The 25,780-nt window shown below is 32.7% G+C and overlaps 1 protein-coding gene across 1 annotated transcript in view; it reads left to right on the top strand.

Moving 5' to 3' along the window:
- Positions 1-4,844: 4,844 nt before the first annotated feature.
- Positions 4,845-25,780, top strand: part of LOC140442726 (uncharacterized) — a 33,217-nt gene continuing 12,281 nt past the window's right edge. Inside the window, exons 1-7 of the mRNA XM_072533710.1 lie at positions 4,845-5,224; positions 5,984-6,181; positions 7,466-7,770; positions 7,870-8,142; positions 8,244-8,531; positions 15,828-16,815; positions 22,436-22,871. Of these exons, the coding sequence (XP_072389811.1) occupies positions 5,160-5,224; positions 5,984-6,181; positions 7,466-7,770; positions 7,870-8,142; positions 8,244-8,531; positions 15,828-16,815; positions 22,436-22,871 (2,553 nt within the window). The 5' untranslated portion in view covers positions 4,845-5,159. The remainder of the gene's footprint in view (positions 5,225-5,983; positions 6,182-7,465; positions 7,771-7,869; positions 8,143-8,243; positions 8,532-15,827; positions 16,816-22,435; positions 22,872-25,780) is intronic.

Here is a 25,780-nt window from a genome sequence, read left to right as displayed (position 1 = left end):
ATAAATATAATTTGTATACATAAATTATATCAAACAAAACAGCTAACATTTATTGTCAGTTAATTGAAATAAATATTAATCCATTCAATTATCTGACACATGATACATATATATGACACATAATATGTCAAAAAATTTCGGATACGACAATCAAATATATTCGTACAAAAAAATTTCGTATTTCGTGTCATCGGATATCGGATCTGTAAAAATCCAGCTTAAGGAAGAGGAAATAAATAAAACCATTCTGAATCTAGACACGATAGCTAGAGAAGGTGTTTCATTATTAACCTAACCTCCACTCTCAAAGTTAACCTATCCTATAAACCCGACCACGTGTCTTCACAATAAAATCTATAATAAATTTCTTTTTTGCTTTTAAAATTTTCTATTTATTTACCACTCCTTAAATTTTTAAAATTAGTTTAATCAAATGTAATAAAAAAAATATTTTATGTGGTAGTACCCTGTAAAATAGAAATTTTTTTTTTATAAAATACAATTATTATACTTATTTTACCTGGAGGCAGTAAAATAACCACAAAAATCTTCGCTTTGCTCCTGATATGAGATAAAAGCAGAATATTAAAAATATAAATAATACTACCTTGCCTTCTATAGCTCATCAACTGGAACAAGGTATCTCGTAGACACCATGCTCTTCATTAGGGATTTGGTCTTTTATGGATCTGACGAGATTGAACAACTTGGAGTGAGTAGTGAAGATGGTTTTGATATTTAGAGAAAGAAGAGTTATACTGATCTTGTCAGTGACACCTTTAATAAAAGGTAGAAAGCTTTTGGGTTGATCCGGCGGCAAGGTTTCTTTTTTGGATGGAATGGGATTTAGATGTTTTTGAATGCCCTTATTGATTTGGGTTTTGTGGTAGCCGTTTTGTAAGAGTGTTTGCCTTATTGAATTAATTTCGGATGACCTATGATTGTTGTCGCTAAGTCTTATGGAACGAGAAATGAGAGTGTTGGAAATTGCCCCACTCAGAAATTGGCAAAACATCTCGCTTTATCCTTCCAACCATTAGCCGAAAAAACTATAGAATATATATAGTATATATGCGCTTTGCTTGCCGGCAGCTAGTCCGGCTAGCTCGTGCAGACAATAAGATTCTGCGCAGAGCGTGGCTGGCGCACGAGAGCCGCCGTATATACATACACATATTTTTTTTTTTTTTTTAGCCGAATTGTCGAATAAAGGCCTCTCCCATTTCTCGCCATTCATCCCTGTTGTGTGCTAGGCGTTTCCACATTGGTCCTGCGACTCTTTTGATATCGTCGCTCCAGCGCATTTGAGGTCTTCCTCTTGGTCTCTTCGCATCGTACGGTCGCCAGTTTCCGACTTCTTGGTTCCATCTACCATCTTCGAGACGTTCGTTGTGTCCAGCCCATTTCCATTTTAATTTAGCTGCTTGTTTCGCGGCGTCCTTTATTTTTGTTTTGTTCCGGATTGCTTCGTTCGTTTGCCGATCTATTAGTGAGATACCAAGCATCTGTCGTTCCATGGCTCGCTGAGTTTTTTGAATCTTGTCCATGTTCTTTTTTGTGAATGTCCAGGTTTGAGCTCCGTAAGTGAGAACGGGAAGGATACAAGAATCGAACACTTTGGTTCGAAGGTTTTGGGGTATCTTTTTGTCTTTCAGTATGTATGAGAGTTTTCCAAATGCGGCCCATCCCATTCTTACTCGTCTGCTTATTTCGGTAGTTTGGTTTTCTTTGTTTACCTTGATATTCTGACCCAGATATATATATTCTTCTACATGTTCCACTTTTGTTCCTTGGATGGTTATCGTCGGTTGATCATCTTTATTCGACATTAGCTTAGTTTTACTCAGATTCATTTTCAGTCCTTTTTTTATGGATTCCGTATGAAGCTCATCGATCATCGTCTTCAGTTCTTTCCAGCTGTCGGCTATTAGTACTACGTCATCTGCATATCTTAGATGGTTTAAATACTTTCCGTTTATCGACAATCCCTTCGTTTCCCAATTTAGTGATTTAAAGATGTCTTCAAGTGCGGCAGTAAATAGTTTTGGAGATATGGTGTCTCCCTGTCTTACTCCTCGGTTGATTTTTATTGGCCTCGTTTTCATTCCGTTATCCATCGTGACTACCATTTCAGCGTGTTGGTATATATTATGTATTAATATCCTATATCTAGAATCTATTCTGCTGTTGACCAGTGCTTCCTCAATAGCCCATAATTCTATGCTGTCAAAAGCTTTCTCGTAGTCTATAAATGCTAAACAGATTGGTAAATTGTATTCGTTAACTTTTTCTATTAGGACCTTTAGTGTGTGAAGATGGTCACATGTACTGAACCCTTTTCTAAATCCGGCTTGCTCTACTGGTTGATATACATCGAACTTTGTTGTCAATCTATTTGTAATTATTTTTGTGAATGTTTTATAAAGTTGTGATAGTAGTGATATTGGACGATAATTTTTCAGATCTGTATTGTCCCCTTTTTTGTGTATTAATATTGTGTTAGCAGTATTCCATTCCCTTGGTATGTTTTCTTCAAATAGGCATTTATTAAAAAGTATTTTTAGGTACCTGATGACTTCTTCTCCTCCTTCTTTCATACATGTATACATACACATATATGTATACATAATATATCTCGCGGTAGCGGTGACGGTCGCGAATTCAATGCTTTTTCCCCATCCAAAAAGAATTGCTATGTATTATATATGTGTTGCGTGCATCATATACTTGCGTTATATATATATATATATATATATATATATATATATATATATATATATATATATATATATATATATATATATATATATATATATATATATATATATATATATTTATTATTTATATATATATATATATATATATATATATATATATATATATATATATATATTTATATATATATATATATATATATAAAATTCTGGACAAAATTAACGCACCACTCATATTTTTCTCAATAATTTTTATTTATTGATAATTTACTGTACGACAAGTTGCCTATGGACCTTGTTTGACAGTGACAGTTGTTATGTAAGCTAATAATAGTCTTGTTTTAAGAATAATTTGTATTAAACTTCGTTTTAGACTAAAAGTGAGTTAAATTTTTCATTAAAAGTGCCGATTAAAGCAAAGTGCTTGTGACAAACAAGCTTTTTATTGTGATATTTTTCATCATATGCATGTTTGGAAGTTCATTTGCATAAAAATCAAATAAAAAAATGAACCGCCAAAGAAATTTGTCAATGGAGGAGCCAGTGCGAGCATCGACTCTCCTCGATGAAGGATATTCAATGCGATACGTTGCAGGTTTGTCAGGAAGACATCATTCCAGCATCAGTCGCAAGGTAAGGCGATATAATGAAACAGGGTCGTAGCATCGAAGACGGCAAGGGCGAAAACGTTGCACTAATCAAGTTATGATCGTTTTTTGAGACAATGTGCTCTCAGAGATAGAAGAGTCACCAGCAATTTGCTAAAAAATGAACTAGCAGATGTTCGAAATGTCGCGATATCATCTCGAACAGTTAGAAGACGTTTACATGAAGCAGAATTGAGCAACAGGAAACCGGCCAAAAAACCCTTACTTACCAGAGAACACAGGGTTCAGAGATTGAATTTTGCAAGATTGCATCAAAATTGGACCATCGGTGATTGGAAATGAGTTCTTTTCTCCGATGAGACTAGAGTAAGCCTAAAAGCTCCAGATGGTCGTGAGCGTGTCTGGCAAAGGCGAGGAGAAAGGTTTGCCAGCTGCAATATCTCTCCTAAAGTACCTTTTGGTGATGGCTCTAAAATGTTTTGGGGGGGAATTTGCTTTGAAGCTTGTACGGAGTTGGTCCCCATACGTACGAGGTCTATGAATGCCCATTATTACTTAGACAACATTATTATCGACCATTTTATATAATGCCTTTTGCTCCGTTTCTTGGACCTAATTTTTTATTCATGCAAAACGACGCTCATCCTCATGTGGCTCGACAGGTTATTGGCTACCTAAATTATGTTGATATTCCATTATTAGAGTGGCCACCTAACATTCCGGACATGAATCCTGTAGAGCATCTATGGGACTATCTCAAAAAAAAGATTCGAAGTCGTAGACTCCCTATTGCCAATCACAACCATCTCATTGCCGTTATTGAAGAATGGGAGAATATTCCGCAAGCTTTTGTTGAACATTTGATATCAAGCATACCTCGACGCATAAATGCAGTCATAAGAAGTAGAGGAGGGCCTACACGGTATTAATGTAGATCCAAATGCATTTTATGGTGTTACTTTACTATTTTTTTTTTCTTTTTGTAATTTGGAGTTATGCTAGCTTATTTACGCATTTCCAGCAAAAACAAATTTTTAAAGAAACAATAAGGCAAATTAAGGTCATGATGGACTTATTTAAGTCATGTTGGACTTATTTGTAGGTGTTTATTATTATTTCAATGTAACTTAGTTCTATTCTGTGTTCATATTGTAAATATTTAGATTAATTAAAGTGGTGCGTTAATTTTGTCCAGGAGTTTATTTATATATATATATATATATATATATATATATATATATATATATATATATATATATATATATATATATATATATATATATATATATATATATATATATATATATATATATATATATATATATATATATATATATATATATATATATATATACATCAAAAAAGAAGTGCATAACGTCGCTAAAGAAGTTCTCACTTCAAAAAACTAAACATTGTAAATTATTGTATTGTTTCGTTATGTTCAAATCATGGAAAAATTACAAAAAGGATGATAGTAAGTTGTCAGGAAGCAAACAATAATGCTATTTAACATTTGTTTTTAATTTATAAATAAAAATGTATTATCTAGTTAGTATAAACTATTTTTAGATATACTCATTTCGCAACGAAGGAATTAAAAGGAAAAAATTATTTTTTAATTTATTAAAAGAAAATATATTCCGATATCCTAACTATTTGTAAAACTTGGCATCACTGGTAATATCAACCAATCGTAATTATAGCGATTTGAGGAAAAGGAACATGGCGTTGTACTGTTTACCTTTGAGTTGACAATTTCCTTATTTGTGACATTTTAGTGAATTTGGTAATATATTTTAAATTAGAATTGAAGACTATTTAATAGTTAAGTGTAATAATGGTGCGTAACTGTGTTGTATGCAGAAAAACTGGATATTTACATCCGGAACTGTCATTTCATTCGTAAGTATTATAAACATTGGAATTACGTCCATGGGTGTAGTACAGAGATGTAACATTACTTAATTCTTGACATGAATTGAAGTTAAAATATGTGAAATAAATAAAGTAAATTTTGTAGTATTATAAATATATTTATTTGGGCAATACCCAATTTAGTACACTCTAACCTAACAAAATATATTTTCTTCCTCAAAGCACCGCATCACAGTGTTGCCGTATTTATTTTAGTAAAATATGTAAATGAATGTTACAAATATAAAGTTACTTTTACGAAATTATAATTTGTATTATGAGAAGCTACAAGTTTTAAATAAGTATAAAACAAATATTTTCTGTTACTTTAAATGCAGTTAAATATTGTAAATTAGCACTTTCCAAATCAAATTCATTATTATCTTTAATTTAACTAAAATCTATGAATTTTTATATAATTTCAATGCATTTCTGTTATATAGGGTAATTTAATTAATACTATTAATTTTTTATATCATTTTAATCCATTTTATTGTATATGCATTTGATTATTATCTTTAATTTAACTAAAATCTATGAATTTTTATATGCATTTCTATAATATTATGTGAGAGTATGAAAAAACTGGAGACTTGGCAGCTTTGACACTATTTAAGGGTATGTTAAATGTCATATAAAAGCTTGGTTAAGTTAGAGTGCCCTGAATCCTGTATTGCCCATTTATTTTTTCTAATCTAGACTATAATTGCTATAAATATATTAATTTCAATGAAATATCATATGCAGGTTCCCAGTGAAGAATCAACTGCTTCTGGATATGTGGTTGTCTATGTTTGGCTTAAACCAAGAACAAATAACCAAAACTGCTACAGTCTGCTCAGAACACTTTAGAAAGCATGATCTAATGATACAACCAAGTGGACGGGTTAAATTGAGGAAAGGAACTGTTCCAATAAATATTTATTATAAATCACCAGAACCAAGGTAACTATAACGAATTTCTATGTAATTTACCATACAGAGTATACTAAATATAATGCATACTCATAGCATATTTCATAATATTGATAGCATGTCTAAAGAGAGCCTAAATATTTATTATTCCTCTTCATAAGAGTGGTAAAAAGTCTAATGTCTGCAACTATAAACCTATTACCTTACTACCGGTCCTATCCAAAATTATTTAAAGATTGATAAAAGCCCGACTTATGTCCTTTCTCGTTGAAAACAACATTTTTTCAAGTTTTCTCTACTAAATGAGGTCTATCAAGCACTAAACAATAATCTTTACATTGCCACTGTTTTTTGTGACTATGCCAAAGCTTTTGATTGTGTAAATCATGACATTTTGATAAAAAAATTAAATTTCTACAGCATTCAAGGTATTTCTTTGAATTGGTTCCAATCTTGCTTGAGAAATAGGAAACAAATAGAGCAAATGATACTGATTCCAGTCACAAAAGCATTGTATGTGGAGTACCACAATGTTCAGTACTGAGTCCTCTACTTTTCCTTGTCTTTATAAATGACATCACAAACTTAAAAATCGATGGAAATTTTTTTCTTTTTGCTGATTATACTAGTATTATCTGGAGGAACTCTAATATTGTAACTCTTCATGCAATTATAACTTGCGATCAACTTAAAATAAAAACCTGGTCCGACTCTAATTGACTTTCTTTTAACGCGAATAAGACAGTAGCATTATCATGTAAAGGAGCTCTTCAACCCTTGCTTCTTAATAACAGTAGGATCAGTATCATTGACTCTGTAAATTGTCATGGTATTTTTACAGCCAAAAACCTTAAATGGTTCCTTTATATCGATTTGTTAAGTAAGAAACTAGTCTCAGCCTGCTATGCAATAAGATCTGTTTTGAAGGAAATCAATTTAGCATCTTCCAAAATAACATATTTTTCTTTGTTTGAGTCTCATCTTCGATATGGTCTTTTTTTTGCGGTTCTAGTACAGCTGCCCAATCTAATGTTATTTTTAAAATTACAAAAAGAGCAATATGGTATCTTTTTTGCCTCAGAAGAATAACACGTTGTAGAAGATTTTCATTTCATATAATATAAATATATAATATATAATATAAATCTTGCCCCTAATTGTATATGTGAGTGTATGAAATAATTAAGTATATGGCAACACAGACGTATATTAAGCTTACAATGGCTTACATTTAACGTCAAATATATAATAGGTTATGTTCATTGTACGAAAATTCAATTATTATTTATTATTATTATTTACCTATGGTTGTAGAATAAAGAATTTTGGATTTTCACTTTCTGGCTGTAAAATTATTGAAGTACATGAAAGCAAGTGTAATCGAATGGAAGTAAAACAAGAAATTAGCGAGGAAACTTGTAAAGTGGAAACAGAGTACAACGAGTTGGATGATGCTCTTTTCGATGGCTTTAAATATGAAATTTACGAGGAATCCAATAGGCAAAGTACACATGACACTTCTGATTATTTAGACTTAAAGGAATGTCCCATAAATACTGAAATAAAACAACATGGAAATAAACTTATCCTGTTTGAAGACAATCTAAATACTGAAAAAGGTTAGTAACAATATATGTCCCCTTCCCATATACTTAGAAGTAATATAAATAGGAATGTATTTACCAGTTAATATAATTTTAATCTTAAATTAAATTTAGGACTAGGACATACGAGACAATTACGACCCACAGAAAAATATAAATCTTATCTAATGGAAGTAAAACAAGAAATTAGCGAGGAAACTTGTAAAGTAGAAACAGAATACAATGAGTTTAATGGCTTTAAATATGATATTCACGAGGAATCCAATAGGCAAAGTATACATGACACTACTGATTATTTAAACTTAAAGGAATGTCCTATAAATACTGAAATAAAACAACATGGAAATAAACTTATCCCATTTGAAGCCAATATAAAAACTGAAAAAGGTTAGTAACAATATATAAGTCCCCTTCCCCTATACTTAGAAGTAATATAAATCGGAATGTCTTTACCAGTTAATATAATTTTGATCTTAAATTTAATTTAGGACTAGGACATACGAGACAATTACGATCCACAGAAAAAGATAAATCTAATCAAATGGAAATAAAACAAGAAATTAGCGAGGAAACTTGTAAAGTAGAAATAAAGTACAATGACTTGGATGATGCTCTTTTGGATGGCTTTAAATATGAAATTCACGAGGAATCCAATAGGCAAAGTACAGATGACACTTCTGATTATTTATACTTAAAGGAATGTCCCATAAATACTGAAATAAAACAACATGGAAATAAACTTATCCTGTTTGAAGACAATCTAAAAACTGAAAAAGGTTAGTAACAATATATAAGTCCTCTTCCCCCATACTTAGAAGTAGTGTAAATAAGAATGCCTTTAGCAGTTAATATAATTTTGATCTTAAATTTAATTTAGGACATATTATGAGACAATTACGACCCACAGAAAAAGATAAATCTTTTTATACAATATTTATGCCAAATATTACCCCGTTTTGGTACTTGTGTAGTAAGACGGAACAATGTCTGTAGAGATGAAATTTATATAAATCAATTCTGCTTCACTTACTGATGATTGTACAATGATTTTTATTCTCTGGAAAACGTTCTTTTTTATCTAATTTCAATTTAAAATCAGTCTTATTTTTAAAAGCCACTGCCATTATTTACCATAAAACAACAAGAAATGACAACTGTTTCTTATGGTCAAGAAGGGTAATTCTTAGAGTTGCCAGATGTGATTTTCTAAATCCCCCTTTTAGAAACTGAAATTCCCCCAAATTTAAGTTCAAATCCCCCAAACGTAAAATTTTGTCGCATAATTACAATTTTTATAAATTTGAAAAGACTGTAGACTGGAACAGACTGTACTATAATTTTTTATACTATTTATACTAAAACAATGAATTAGAATAATTTTTCGTACTAAAACAATGAGAATAAGTTTACTTCACTATTTATAAAAACAGGTGTCACCAGTGATGTCACTTAAATATAAAAAATAAAATAAAATTTTAAAAAACAATATTAGAAAATCGGACGGCATTGATTATGTGTAGAATTGGGATGACAAGGTTCTGAATCCCATTTGTTCTTTTATTAACTCAATAATTCCCAAATTTCTTAGCCTTCCGTTTGGCTATATTCTCCATCCAATGTGACTTTAATTCACAGATTAAAATCCGTCGCAATTTTTCCCCCAAAAAATCCCCCATCCATTTCAGCTTATAAAAATTCCCCCAGAACCTTTAAAATTACCCCAAAAGTGGGGGGAAATACCCCAATCTGGCAACTGGTTGCCAGAGTTATACAAAATATGTTTTCTTATGAAAAATAAAAATTTTGATTTGAAAAAATTTGAGCTATTTTTTTAGCTTCATTGAACAAATTTATAAACCCATTGTCGGATCTCATGTCTTTTAAAAATATTTTAATTCATTTAACATTTGTACAGCTTCTGCTAAAATAACGTCAGATTTTGCTAACTACATCATCATCATCATCATCATCATCATCATCACTGGCTCGACAACCCTTTTTGGGTTTTGGCCTTTTCCAGGATTTTTCTCCATTCTGATCTGTTTCGTGCTTTTTTTCTCCAGTTTTTTATTTTTAAGGTTGTTATATCATTTTCTATTTGTTCTAAGTATCTCAGTTTCGGTCTTTCTCTTGTTCTTTTGAACAGAACAGAACAGTTGGTAGATTTGGAGAAGATATAATGAACGATAACGGGGAGAGATTGATTGAGCTATGCGAAATAAACAACTTAAAGATCACAAACGGCTTCTACAAACATAAAGACATACACAAATACACTTGGACACAAGAAACAAGAAAATTGAGGTCTATTATTGATTATGTTATAGTAAACCACGAAAGCTCGATAAAAATAAAAGACGTGAGAGTAAAGCGAGGCGCAGAATGCGGCACAGATCACAAACTAGTAATCGCTTGGATGGAATTCCCCTTCATATGGACCCAACAGAAACCGACCCAGGGAGAGTCTGACCAAGTTACGGCTCCGGCTACACCTGTCAATACGTGCTCAACACAAGAAAAGAAATTCAAAATCAATTTATTAGAAGAAGACTCAATAAAAGACCTATATAAGCGAAGATTGGACCAAAAGCTAGAAGAGTTTCGGTATGAATCATTAGAACAAACATACGAACACATAAAAACCTGCATGAAGACAGCAGCCCTAGAAGCTCTTGGAGAAGTGGACCAAAAATACACCCAACAAACTACGAAATTAACCGAAAACACACTAACATGCATAAAAGAGAAAAAAGAACTTCATATAAAATACCTGAACACAAAAAACTATGAGGACTTGGAACTATACAGAAAAAAAAATAAAGAAGTGAAAAGAAAAGTAGCAAATGAAAAAAATGAGAGATGGGAAAAAACATGCACAGAGATAGAACAGCACATAGGAGGAACGAGAAATTCAGAGTCATGGCGCATCTTAAAGTCGCTCCAAAGAAATAAGACAGAGAAAATCAAGATCGGTCAAATCAAAGAAAACGAATGGCAAGAATACTATAAAAAATTGCTAACCGAAGACCGCCCCGAATTCAAACAATCAGAAATAGACGGAATAGAAATCTACACACATGACGAAATCGAATTAAGCCTAGCTGAGGTAAAAAGAACGATCAGAACTTTAAAGAATAAAAAAGCAGAAGGTCCCGGCGGAATACCAAATGAATTGATAAAAAACGGATCGGAAAAGTTATTCCGTATGATACATAAAATGTTTGAGAGAGCACTGAATGGAGAAGACTTACCGGCAGAATGGACCCAAGCATATATGACATCAATATACAAGAAAGGAAATAGAAAAAACTGCGAAAACTATCGGGGAATCAGCATTATATCGTCTATAGGCAGACTGTATGGAAAGACCATAAAGGAAAAATTAGAAATATATATACAAGATAAAATCGGAGAAGACCAGGCAGGTTTCACGGCGGGGAAAGCATGCTTAGATCACATTTACACGGCCGAACAACTAATAGGAAAAAGAATGGCCAAAAATAGATCCGTCCATCTGGCTTTTGTTGATCTTAAGAAGGCATATGACTCAATACCTAGAACCAAGCTATGGGGAGCAATGGAAGACATCGAAGTTCCACGAAGATTAATAAACGCGGTAAAAGCACTCTACAAGAATAACGAAGTAGCTATCAAAACGGGCAATAGAATATGCAGGCCATTTAAGACGACAAAGGGACTACTACAGGGTTGCTCCACATCCCCCACCCTGTTCAAAATATTCCTGGAAAAAACCCTGAAACCATGGAAAAGAAAGTGCGAAGGAATGGGTATACCAGTAAGGAACGAATATCTATATACGCTAAGTTTTGCCGACGACCAAATAGTGATCGCACAAGACGAGGATGACCTCAGTTTTATGATGAGAAAACTGGAGCAGGAATATACAAAGAATGGGATGGAAATAAACCTAAAGAAAACTGAATACCTAACAACGGAGAATACAGAAATAAAACAGCTGGAAATAGACGAAGGTAAACAAATCAAAGGAACAGACAAGTATAAGTATTTAGGTTTCATAATATCAAACAAAGGAACAACGGAGGAAGAGATAAAAAATAGACTAGGACAAACAAGAGACTGCATACGAAAATTGAACCCGGTACTATGGGATAAGAACATCAGCATGAAAACAAAGAAAAAAATATATAATACCATGACAAGAAGTATCCTCACCTATGGGTGTGAAAATTGGACAATAAATAAGAAAACCAAAAACAAAATAAGAGCAACAGAGATGGAATTCCTAAGGAGAAGCTGCAGAGTAACAAGAAGAGACAGAATAAATAACATGGAGATTAAGAGGAGAATGGGAATGAACTCCGACATAATAGACTACATCGAACAAAAGAGATTAACATGGTACGGACATGTCAGAAGAGCAGACCAAAATCGCTGGATAAATAGAATAACAGAGTGGAGCCCGATAGGAAGAAGAAAGAGAGGCAGACCCCGAAGATCTTTCAGAGATGAGGTGGACGAAGCAATGAGTAGAAGAAACCTACAGGAAGGGGACTGGCTAAACAGGAAAAATTGGAGAAAACGGTTGAGTGAAGGAATACAGTGAAAACTGTGGAAATCCTTGTATATATATCTTGTTCTTTTTCCTACTGGCATCTGTTTGAATATTTTGTTTAGTATTTCGCCTTCTTCCATTCTCTCTACATGTCCTATCCAACGCAGCCGTCCTATTTTAATGAATGTTATAATATCCGGATCCTGGTATATTTTGTATAGTTCAGAGTTGTATTGTCTTCGCCAACTAACTACATTTATTTTTAATAAAATATTGTACCAAACAACTAAGGAACATATAAATTTAAATGATTTTTTTTACTAATCAGGGAACTTGCAGTATTCCTTGTGTCATTATCTCTAGATGTATCATTATAAAGGGCGAACAGTGCATCATAAACTTTTTCCAATTCATACCTAAGACTCTCTACGTCATCAATTCGACTCTCCCACCGGGTATCAGAGAGTGGTTTTACCGTTATCCTAGGCACTTCTTTTAAAAGAATATTTCATCGATATGTTGGTGCCGAAAAAAAGACATACAGGGTGGTGAATTGTCAAACGGGCCATAGGAAATTCAATGGGAAATTCTGAATTGTTGAATTCCTGCTTCCCTAATTATTTTACATCAAAAGTCATAAGAAACTATTTGTAGAGTACTGAAATATGTATTAAAAACAAATATTAAAATTGTTCTACTTGTTGTCATATTTGTGTTTCTAATATTTGACAATATTTGAATTTCCAAAATTTTAATTTTGTGATTTATTGTTTAAAAAACAATAAAGTTGATTAAAAAATGTACTCAGTTGAGGAGAAACTAGCAATAATAAAAACGTTTTATTCAGGCAATAGTGCGCGAATTGTCAGTTCTTTATTTAGCGTAAGATATTCCAATAGACCAATTCAAAGTCATTCAACAATTCAAAGGATTTTACAAAATTTTGTAACTAATGGGACCGTGATTTCTAATTGTACCTGCATTAACAATATTGCTGAGGTACCAAAAAATTTAGAAAAACAAAATGAAATAAATGTAGAGTTTGTAGAAATGCAGCAGTTGTAGAAAATCCTAGAATAAGTTCTCGGACCATTGCAGAACAGTTTAATATTCATAATTCTACGGCGTTAAAAATTTTGAAAACGAATAAATTCCGTTCATATGTACTGAATAGATTTCATCAATTTTATTGCTTTGTAAACAACACTACACTAGTAGTAGTATTTATAAAAATATTGACAATTCAAATATTGTCAAATATTAGAATCATCAATATGACCAAACGCAACATGTCATACACATTCTTGTACCTCGTGTGGCCTGAATTTAAGGGGTGGCTTGAAAAATGTATTATATTTTTACAAAATTTTGGAATACATTTAATTCGTAGAACAATAATTTTAACATTTGTTTTTAATACATATTTCAGTCCTCTACAAATAGTTTCTTATGACTTTTGATGTAAAATAATTAGAGAAGCAGGAATTCAACAATTTAAAATTTCCCATTGAATTTTCTATGGCCCGTTAGGCGGTTCACCACCCGGTATCATCATCCAGCCTCAAGAGTCCACTGCTGAACATAGGCCTCTTCCTCATGTTTCCAACCCCGTCTATCTTGCGCCGCTCTCATCCAGTTTTTATCGAGTCCTCTTAAATCGTGAGTCCATCTTGTAGGTGGTCGACCGACGCTTCTCTTGTCTTCCCTTGGCCTCCATTCCAATAACCTCTTTGTCCATCGCCCATCTGTCATTCTGGCTATGTGTCCTGCCCATCTCCATTTTAGTCTGGCTATCTTCTCGATGATGCCAGTCACCCCGGTTCTTCTCCTGATGTCTTCGTTGGTTATTCTGTCTCGCAGAGTTATTCCTAACATGGACCGCTCCATTCTTCTCTGCGTGACTCTCAGTTTGGTAGCTGCTGCTTTTGTTAAGGTAAGTGTTTCTGCTCCGTACGTCAAGACTGGGAGGACGCACTGATCAAATACCTTTCTCTTTAGGCATGTGGGCAGCTCATTTTTAAAAGTTTCTCTCAGTTTTCTAAATGCTGCCCACCCAAGGCCGATTCTTCTCTTCAGTTCATGAGTCTGGTTATCCCTGCCAATCATAATTTCATGTCCCAGGTATTTATATCTATCTACTAGTTCTATTTCTTTTCCATCAATACTGATGTTCTGGTTGGGTACCAAATTGGTCATTATTTTTGTTTTCGAGATATTTATATTTAAACCTACACTTTCTGTTGCCACAACGAGTTCCTGTACCATCTCTCTTGCCATACCTAGATCTTCAGCTATTATAAGTATATCATCGGCGAAACGTAAGTTGTTTAGATATTCTCCATCTATTTTTATTCCCTTTGTCATCCAATCCAAATTCTTAAAAGCATGTTCTAGCACCGTATTAAAAAGTTTAGGTGACATTGGGTCTCCTTGTCTAACCCCCCGTTCTATTTTTATGCGATTACTTTTAGTATGTAATCTGACAGTGGTTGTTGCCTGCAGGTATATTTTTTTTTTATCACTACACCGCCCGGTATAGTTCCTGAATAATACTGAAAAAATTGGTAACTTGAAGCGGGCTCTTTGCTGCATCATTCACGATTAAATTAAGGCTGTGTGCCGCACAAGGGACAAAAAAGGCTCTGGGATTAATATCTAAGATTTTTTTTGTCAGTTAAACCTTGAACAGTAGTGTTGCTAACTTCGCAGAATTCTAAAAAATGTTCTCGAACCTTTACAGTTTTAGAAAAATCATCAAAATTTTCGGGAAATCCCGAAAATATCGGGGATGTCTAACGCCGCCACCATTGCATGTAATAGCATCGGTCAGCGCCAGCTACGCACAATTTTGGTACTATTGTTTTTATTATATTAATGTATATTATACATCACATGGAAAGGCCACGCTAATTTCTTAGTAGCAACTATTTGGCCAGTTATTTTTGGCACTTGCTTGCTTGTCCTTTTGATTTTATTTTTTTGATATTTATATTTATGGGTAAGTTTTGCCGCCCCCAAGCGAGCACCGCCCGGGTGGCACACACCCCGGCACGGCTTGGCCCTACTAGGGGTAAACCTATAGGTTTATTGGTTATAAATTGGTTTTTTGGCATTCACAGACAGAAAAACAAGCTTCTAAAATATTTATATCATTTACTTCTACTGTCTTAAATTTGATTATGCTTCAATTAAAATTTGATTATCGTATATCTAACTTGTTAAACTGTTTATTCGGGCTGTGAGGCCGTTGTCTTCTGAGATTAGTTCTCGACGTTTCGCCAACACTAGGGGTTGGCATCTTCTGGAGTTGTTACTGATTCGCTTGTAAGCTGTGTAGTGTTTACGAAACGTCGAGAACTAATCTCAGAAGACAACGGCCTAACAGCCCGAACAAACAGTTTAACAAGTTAGACGATGGCCGTGAAAGCCTAACGCATTTTATCGTATATCTGTTTTTTTTTTCATTTCTACAGCATTATTTTTAAATATATTTTCTGTTATATCCAAATATTTATGTTATAGTCAGTTTGTATTTTAGCTTATCTCCAAGAGGAAAACAAAATGGAAATTATGGAGACATTAATTGAACATTCATCTTATGAAGGAAATTATATGAGTCAAAATGATGAAGTAAAAACATTACATCAAAATATGAAAATTGTGGTTGGACAAAGATCATACAAGTGCAAAATTTGTTCTAAACAGTTTAGCCAAGCAAGTCATTTGAAATCACATTCGAGAGTACACACTGAAGAAAAATCTCAGAAGTGTGAGATTTGTTTTAAAGAGTTTAGTCATGCAAGTCATTTGAAAACACATTTGAGAGTGCACACTGGGGAAACGCCTTACAAGTGTGAAATATGTTTTAAGCAGTTTAGTCAAGCAGGTACTTTAAAAACACATTCTAGAGTACACACTAGAGAAACACGTTACAAGTGTGAGATTTGTCTTAAACAATTTAGTAAAGCAAATAATTTAAAAAGACATTTGAAAACACAGACTAGAGAAAAGCCTTATAAGTGTGAAATTTGTTTTAAGCAGTTTAGTTTAGTACATCATTTGAAAAGACATATGAGAGTGCACACTGGGGAAACGCCTTACAAGTGTGAAATATGTTTTAAGCAGTTTAGTCAAGCAGTTCATTTGAAAGCACATTTGAGAGTGCACACTGGGGAAACGCCTTACAAGTGTGAAATATGTTTTAAGCAGTTTTCTCGGTCAATCAATTTAAAGCTGCATATGAGTTTGCACACTGGAGAAAAACCTTATGAGTGTGAGATTTGTCTTAAACAATTTAGTAAAGCAAAAAATTTAAAAAGACATTTGAAAACACACACTGGAGAAAAGCCTTATAAGTGTGAAATTTGTTTTAAGCAGTTTAGTTTAGTACATCATTTGAAAACACATTTGAGAGTGCACACTGGGGAAACGCCTTACAAGTGTGAAATATGTTTTAAGCAGTTTAGTCAAGCAGGTAATTTGAAAGCGCATTTGAAAGTGCACACTGGAAAAAAAACTCATGAGTGAGGGAATTATTTTTGTAACGAAATTATTTTGCCTACCACATGAGGTAGTACTATTAGGGGTAAAAAATTGGGGACAGAAATTATGGGGGCGAAGATAGGGCAAGCAAAATAAACGCTACTTGTGCGAACGGCACTCAGGGTTTGTTAGGAGAGCTGGGGTCGTGGATAAGTAAATGACATGGGGTCAAATTGGGGCAACTACAAAAATATAAAAAAAAGGTCATGAATCTATTGGGATAAACAAAACAACAAGAAACAGGAAACACCTCTAGTAATTTAGAAAGAGCGCCACTTCGAGGTGCCTAATTATAACCATTACAACAGCTAGTTGTAACTTTCGAAATAATTATCAGAAAGGCAAAACATATCTTTTTCATCCGTAAAATAGTTTCGAAACACAATTCAGATTTCTGCCTTAATCTGAGCCTTCTAAAAATTGCAAGGAATAGCAGACGTTGATAAAGATGTTAATAGAGACATGGGGAATCTAAAATTTGCATTCCACGACATGTATCCTCAACTAAGCAGAAATCTTTAGCGAATTGGTTTCTTGTACTCATACAGAGTAGATCTGAATAAAATGAAAAAGACAGTCTATGTATCTGTTTATACGTATTTCGCTTTAATAAAGCTCATCAGAACAGCTATTCGTAGCCGTTCTCAACGTGAAAAATAAATATTTCCTGTCTTTAAGAAGCAACAATAAAATGTGTTTGTGTTTCGAAACTATTTTACGGATTTAATATCAGATGTCGCTATTGCGTCCGTTTCGAAGCCATTTTATTGTTGCTTCTTAAAGACAGGAAAGATTTATTTTTCACGTTGAGAACGGCTACGAATAGCTGTTCTGATGAGCTTTATTAAAGCGAAATACGTATAAACATATACATAGACGCTTTGTACGTGAAATCAAATCTTGACTGTCTTTTTCATATCTTTTTCAAATTAAACTCATAAAAAGGTTAGTTAAAAAAATAAACAAAATGTTAAGAAACAAAATTTAACATTTATTTTTGTGTCATCACAAACAGTTACAAAATAGACAGTGCAAAAATGATACAACAATAATCGCAAAATACAAAAATACAAAGAAAAACTTACAGGTTTGGCCATTTCTCCAGAAACAAAAATATGTCACAACAAAACAAATTAAAGCTAGCTGTCATATGTCAACATTCAATTTTGATGACAAAGAACAAATCGATTGACAGCATAACCACGCCTTGATTTATAATATAAAATACATATTATCTTATTTAAATTGTTATGAAAGCAATTATTGTTATTTAAAAGAAAAGGTCTATCTTACTATAGAAATTAAACACAAAATGTTACCTTTAATTCACATAAAATTTTGCACTGAAACTTCTGAGGATTAAACGGGATACTGGACATTACTAATATTTCTGGGAACTATCTGGACACGATCAAAGAAAAACTGGATCTATTTGAGGTTGAAAGTTGAAACTTGCACATTCAAATGCAAAACTGCTCCAGGAATAAAACGAGGTTGAAGGGGGGCACTTATGCACATCTTGTTAACGGGAACCATCTTATTTACTTTTCAGATGTTCACACAAATCTTTAGAACATCGAAACAAGTGGTTACTCTTCTAAATCGGACATATTACATAAGAGTAAAATTCCACTTATTTTAAACAAATTGACTGACCTCTGTAACTACACATTGAACTACTACATACTAAAAAACTTCACTAATTTCGATAAAAGAAACAATAAGGAAAAACCATTACGAACTAGATGAAAATTCGGACCAACACCGAAACCACTGTCTCTGACAGCGGCTCCACTGAGAGTCATGAACTTATCTTTAAAAATTGATCGCATAAGTTAGAATAAACAAAGCACTTTGAGTATAAACAAAACACAACGGAAATTAAGACGTAAATTATTAATTTGAAAACGCAATATCGGGCGGTTTAAACAAAGAAATATCGAAGAATTTGCGCCTGTGACATAAACAAACAATAAAATGATTTATTATCGACTTGGCGACGTGAAAAGAACGAAATATTATTTGGGTCTTAAATTGAAAGATACGAACTAATAAACGTGGAAAAAATTCTTCGTTATTATAATGCATATATAAGGGGATTCCATTTAATACATATACGAGGGGATTTGAAGAAATTTACAAATGCTACATATTAAGCAATTTAATAAAGAAGTTAATATTAAAACTAGGGATGGTATAGAATAGTCTTCTTTTGGTAATAGGTTGGAAACTTATTCCAGAAACCTAATTTAAGTTTCTGATTCCGATGTAAAAACACATATCGCTGTTGTGTTGCGTTGTATCGAATTCATACGATCGAACTAGGTGAGGGAATTCGTGGATTTCTCGAGGAATTGATTATTGAACCTGTTTGAGTTTTTATTGCATTTGAGTAGAATTTATTTTGACAGTTGCTGTGGCACAGTATAAGTACGTCAATGATTTTGTAAGATTACATATGTAAGATAATGAGTATGAGAGAGACAGAAGATATATTTTCTCTCTCTTCCTCTCTCGAATATAAAAATGTTCCTTTTGTATATATAATTTAATATTATATATATTATATAAAGATATAATACTACACATATAATAAAATATTTATTAATATTATTATTTAGGTGATACGTTTTGTATTATTTATTAAATGTTCATAATTATATTAGTCTTTTGTATTTCAAAATAATAATCTCAATAAATCACTGTATGATCCAGAACTGTCAATTTTTGAAATACATTTGTGTCATGTCGTCGGTAGTATAGTAGTCAGTATCCCCGCCTGTCACGCGGGAGACCGGGGTTCGATTCCCAGTCGGGGAGGACTTTTTTATTAATATTATTACATTATTGTCATTTTTAAATACTTATGGATATTGCATTTTAATTTGTATTGTATTATTATATTGAATTATGTTGCAGTGTATTGTATTGTATTTTTATATTAATAGAAAAATAAACAATGGATTTTACTGCAGAGTATGTGTAAAAAAATTTTTGCATTCAACTCCTTTCATAAATATATGAAAATAAAAATATACATTTTCATCAAAATATTGATTCAATCCTTCATTTACTATACTCCTATTACAGGTCAAATGTTGTTTATTAATTGTTATAAGTTGTTATTAATTCTGTTTCTCTTTCTGCTACGTCTTGTCTATAGCATTACATATGTAATGATTGTGCAGATTGACTCCCAAATAAATTTTTAACGGCGAATGCGTGTATAGAAGTGTAACTTCTCACACCCGTGTTTTTTTCCGCTGCAGATGCCACAAAACAAATTGCAAAATAGTGATGCTCTATAAAACTACAGTTTCTAATTAACAAAAAATAATTACGGAAACATCCTAAATTGGAAATATTTCACGAAGAAAAAAAAATTTGATGATTGGTTTAGATTAATCAAATAAAAATCAAATATTGGTAAACAGTATTTACCTCTTTAAAAGTGATAAATAAGACAATTGAAAACCTTGGGACCAGAAGGGGACATGCCACCAAACAATATTTTGGAGAAAACATCATTTTAAACTTATTTTCAAATCCTGAAATCTAATTATTACATTTTTCTCGTAAGTAAGATCCACAATCATATGGAAATATACACAATAAAAGTAACACAAATGTTTATTTAACAATTTTTGAGTTTTTGAACATTTTTCGAAAAAATATGAGGCTTATCCCCTTTTGTATAAAAAAAAATATTCTAAAAAATGAACATAAAATTTAACAATAAAAAAATCAGTTGTCAATTTTTTTAATATCTGAAAAGTCGTCCAAATGTTCAATGTCTTCCAATGGTTCTTTATCAGCATCTGGTAGAATCTGTTAACAACCACCAATTTCTTCATAAAATTTTAGGAAAGCTGGCGGAATAAACTGTATAAGCCGGGAAATATTTTCAATTTTTTTTCTGTTTAGTGGAATAGGCCCGCTGTATTTTGATTTCAAATCTCTGGAAAGTAAAATTGACTTCCTCAAACCTTTGTTTCCAATATTAACTGCCTTAAAGCCTTCATTTACAAGATGTTTGATATACATTATGTTAGGTTGTTCAGATGAAAACTTGAGGCTTGATATTTTGGAAAAGTTAATTTTTTCCTTGTCATCTGTATGGCTTTTTTTCGTAATTTCGCTTTGTAATTCTTTAAAAAAAAAAATCAGATCACCGATGACGCTTATACTTTTCAATTGCTGCGAAATCACCGTCACGAGGTAATCTTGTATGTCGTAAAAAGTATTTGTGCTCAATAGAACTGAAAATGCCTTCTACAGTAAGCTGTCACCATAAACAAATTAGAGACAAGTTTTTCTTTTGGCCGCCGCAGTTATCTGTGTACATTATAAGCTTATCAGCAGTGGGTCTATTAGTTCGAAAACTAGTTTCTGGCCACATGTACATGTAGGCCTTTCCACTAATAGTCATGGATGCCGAGGTTTTAAACCCATGCCTTTCTTGAATGGAACGCTGCTCCCAATGTTAAATTTGGCACTGACATAGCCTAATGTAGGTCAAAGCTGATAACCATTGCATTTCCCGTAGCTTTAGCCTCCTCTGTGTCCTGTTTCATTAGATCCTGCATGGCCTGCACACGTCATTGATGTACCTCCAAACTAATTTTCAATATTTTTGCAATTTCTTTATCAGCTTCATTATTAATTTTTATATTTATTGCATCACATACTTTACAGGTATCGCTCTTAGTTAACTTAAAGCCTATATTGAACTGGGAGCAGAATATGCGCCTATATTTATCTTGGTTTTACTGTCACAAAATTATTTTGGCGGCACCACTTAAGATAATAATCATGGCATAAACTGGAAATTCACAGATCGGAATCTAGATAGACTTTTGTTGGGCTTTTTTGCCTGCTGTAATAACTTGTGTATTTTGGTATTAAATTAATATGCTGTCTAACATTCTCACAGTGTTCTTCTAGTATTTTCTTCTTGTTGTTACCATGCCTACCTCTTTCATCTGACTTTGGAGTAGAAGCACCTGCTTTATTTTGGTCAACCAGTCTTTTAATACGTTTTTTACTGTATGGCAAGCATGCCGTGTATGGAAGAAATTTTGTCTTACAAATTTCAACTTTATCTCCATTTATTTTGACTCTATATTTAACTAAAACATTTCTGGATGAATGAACTCGTTTTGTTTTCTTTGGTAACTTCTGTTCTTTAGAATTAATTTTCGAGAATGTTCCACCGCCTTTTTGATTACTACTGTGGCTAATCTCCTTCTATCGCAATATAACGTAATGATGACGCAACGGGACTTACTACAGCGGCGCCATCTATGAGAAAATAGCTGAAATTTTCTGTTTGGGACATTAATATGGTTTTAAAGCGTGCGATTTCTACTTTAACTCATTTTTAACGAAATTGTGGCTTGTCCCCTTCTGGTCACAAGGTCTTCAATTGTTTGTCTTTTTACTTTAGTGAATCCATTGCTTGTACATCCTTACATCCAAAGATCCCAAATTGTGGATAACAAACAAAAATTCTGCTTGTATCCCCAAAAAATTAAATGCTAAATCAAAAAGACAAATTGATGCAACGCTTTTAAAGATTTTTTACATCGCTTTTGAACCTTTCAGCATTGTTGAAGATGAGGGTTTTTGTCAATATAAAAAGGCTTTAAATCTGTTTTACGAAATTACCAGTAGGCAAGTCATTTCAAAATCTCATATATCTGGTTTGTATGAGCAATTCTATTGGAATTGCAAGGAATTAGCTAAAGATATGTTGGTCGTTTTATTAACAACAGATTGTTGGTCATCTATGAACAATGAAAGTATCCGAAGTACGATTGCTTTGTTGGATAAGACTCTTCCACAAATAAGAATGGCGGTTACTAAAAGAACTAAATATATAGCTTCGATGGTGATAATAATCACGAGTGTGTTACAAAATGTTTGTCAGGAGCTTATCAATAGGGAGATGTCACCAATAGCCAGTATGGTCGTTAATATATTGCAAAGAGGCCCCAAAGAAAGGATGGATGATTTTGAATTTAATGATACCCTAGCAATGGCAACATTCCTACAACAGATCCACGTTTCAAGATTCTAGAGTTTAAACACCTTGATACTGTGGAAAAGATAAAGCAGAACGTCATAGCAGAACTTTTTCATGCAATTTCTAATAAAGAACCGAACTTCTATTCATCAGAAGAGAGACAACTTTAAGAAGCTTTCAAAGAAAAGAATAATATACAACATAACGAAAATAAGTTATCTATATAGTCAACATTGGGCAAAATTGTTTCATCGGAAGGTAACAAGTTCATATTAAAGTTCTTCTGCCAAGTCTACAATAGAGATTCACAGATATATAGATGATATTTTGGACCGAAATAAAGATCCTTTACATTGGTGGAAAAGTTGTCAGTATATGTACACAAGTCTTAGATATTTAGTTAGGTAAAATTAAAAAAAAAGAAGTCAGATAAACAACAGAAGAAATCGTTTTAGCTCAAAAAAAAGTTCAAAGTCTTCTTAAATTATAACTATGAATTTTGTAAGTAGAACATATTGACATGTAGAGTAACCTTCCCTTCCTAATAGTATTTTATTTTAGTTAGAAATTTTTGAAAGATAGATATTAGTTTTTACAGAATAATTTATTAGTTTTCTTTTATATCAAAAAATAACTACTGCGTACCTACAATTTTATATTTTTAATTTAGAGGATGTATTTAATTTAATTTTTAAATATATTTATATTTCTTAAAATGTTTTTTTTTGCTTACAATTCGTAAACCTATATAACACCTATGAAAACAAATTTTTCTTACATGTAATTATGGGAGTTTTTAACTTAAAGTCGAGGTTTATTCAGAATTCATTTAAGAAAATGGAAACTAAATACACAGTACTAATGAATATAGAGGCATCTATATCTGTTTATCAAAATTAAGATCTCCAACACGATGCAAAGATTAAATAAAGATCCATCTGGTACGGATCACAGCCAATGGAGACAGCAAGCTAACAATATTTAGAGTGTCCTCACCCACACCCTGACAAGGGCTTTGGGAATGAGGAGAAGGAGGATATTTGTTGTCAATACTTTACCAAAGAAAATTATAAAGACACACGACAGTGCATACTGGTGAAAAACCATTTGAATGTGAAATATGTACCAAACAGTTTTCACCAAATTGTTATTTAAAACTGGAAAAAGAAACTGAAAATATAAAATGGAACGTCATAGGAATCAACGAAGTAAGAAGGAAAGATGAAACGCTACTGTAATTAGCGTCAGGAAACACATTCTACTACCGAAGGACAGTAGCGGGCAGAACAAACGGTATTGGATCCCTAATCAACAAGAAATGGAAAGGAAGATTAGTAGAAATAACTAGTATCTCGGATAGACTAGCTAGCTTAACGTTACAACTATCAAAGAGATACAATGTACAAATATACGCGCCAATGATTACTCACACTGACGAAGAAATAGAGGAACTCTACTGTACCATTCATGAAGCATTAAATAACAATAAAAGTATTTAATTGGCGACTTTAATGCCAAAGTGGGAAAGAGAGACGGTAAGGAACATGTCATGGGATAGTATTGAGTCGGTGAGAGAAATGAAAAGTAGAGAACGGCTGGCAGTACCGAAACATCCCTATTGCAAATACATTCTTTAAGAAAAAATCGAACAGAAAATGGACTTTGATACCACCAAATGGAACCACAAGAACGAAATTGATCTCATTATAACCAACAAGATTGCTACAATAAAAGATGTCAGTGTAATAAATAAATTTCAAACAAGCAGCGACCATAGATTATTCCGAACAAAAATTATTCTAGATCTAAAACTAGAAAGACTAAAATTAATTACAAAACCAATAATAACCAGTATAAATATTAACAATCTAAAAAAACTCAGATCACTACCAAAGGACAATTGATAAAAGATTACATAACCAAATCAACAGCTCTCAATGAATGGAAATCATCCTTGATAGTGCCAGAGAAAAAACATATGAACTAATGAAACTAAGTGCTAAAACAATAAAGAGAAATGAAAGCAAGTAGCAACATACAGAGAATAGAATACACAGAACTTTGTAAGACAATAAGGAAGACATAAAAAAGTAGGTACAATGAAAGACTATAAGAAACCAAGAAAGAAGCATTAATCATTGGGAAGAAGTAAATCGTTGCTCTAACAAACGAGAACGCCAAAATTACAGACAAATTAAATAATACAACTCGTGATTAAATTCTACAGCGAACTATACAAAGACCCTGAAACACTAGAAGAAGAAATCAGTAACCAAAAAGAAGTAGGTACTAGAGTTTCTTCCGGAAGAAGTAGAATTGGCAATTACACAAATGAAAAGGGGTAAAGCAGCTGGAATATATGGCATAACAGTGGAAGTGCTTTAATACTCTGGCAAAAAAACCTGGAAAATCTTAGTAGGCATATTTACGAACTACCTAAGATCGAGATGCATATCAGATCACTGCAATACAGCAACATAATTCTCATTCATAAGAAAAATAGCAAAGAGATATCAAAAAATATAGATTTTTAAGTCTGCTACCAATTATATAGAAGATATTCATAAAGATTATCAACAACAGATTAACAAATGCATTAGATGCTGCACAGCCAAAGAGAGCAAGCTGACTTTAAAAGTGGTTTCAGTACCCTGGATCATATCCATACGCTTCGAGAAGTAATGAGTAGAGCTAAAGAATATGAAATACCGCTAGCATTAACCTTCATAGATTTTGAGAAGGCTTTCGATTTTATATATCCCAAGGCAGTTAGCTTAGCATAGAAGCTTTGACCAACCAACGCATTGACAAACCGTACATAGAAACTTTAGCAAATATATACAGACAAGCAAAAGCTAAGGTAAAAATTTATGAAAACACTCCAGAATTTCCCACTGCCACAGACGTCCGACAAGGAGATGCAA

Source organism: Diabrotica undecimpunctata, chromosome 1, assembly GCF_040954645.1.
Source record: "Diabrotica undecimpunctata isolate CICGRU chromosome 1, icDiaUnde3, whole genome shotgun sequence".
NCBI lineage: Eukaryota > Metazoa > Arthropoda > Insecta > Coleoptera > Chrysomelidae > Diabrotica > Diabrotica undecimpunctata.
This window is presented reverse-complemented; position numbering and strand designations above follow the sequence as displayed.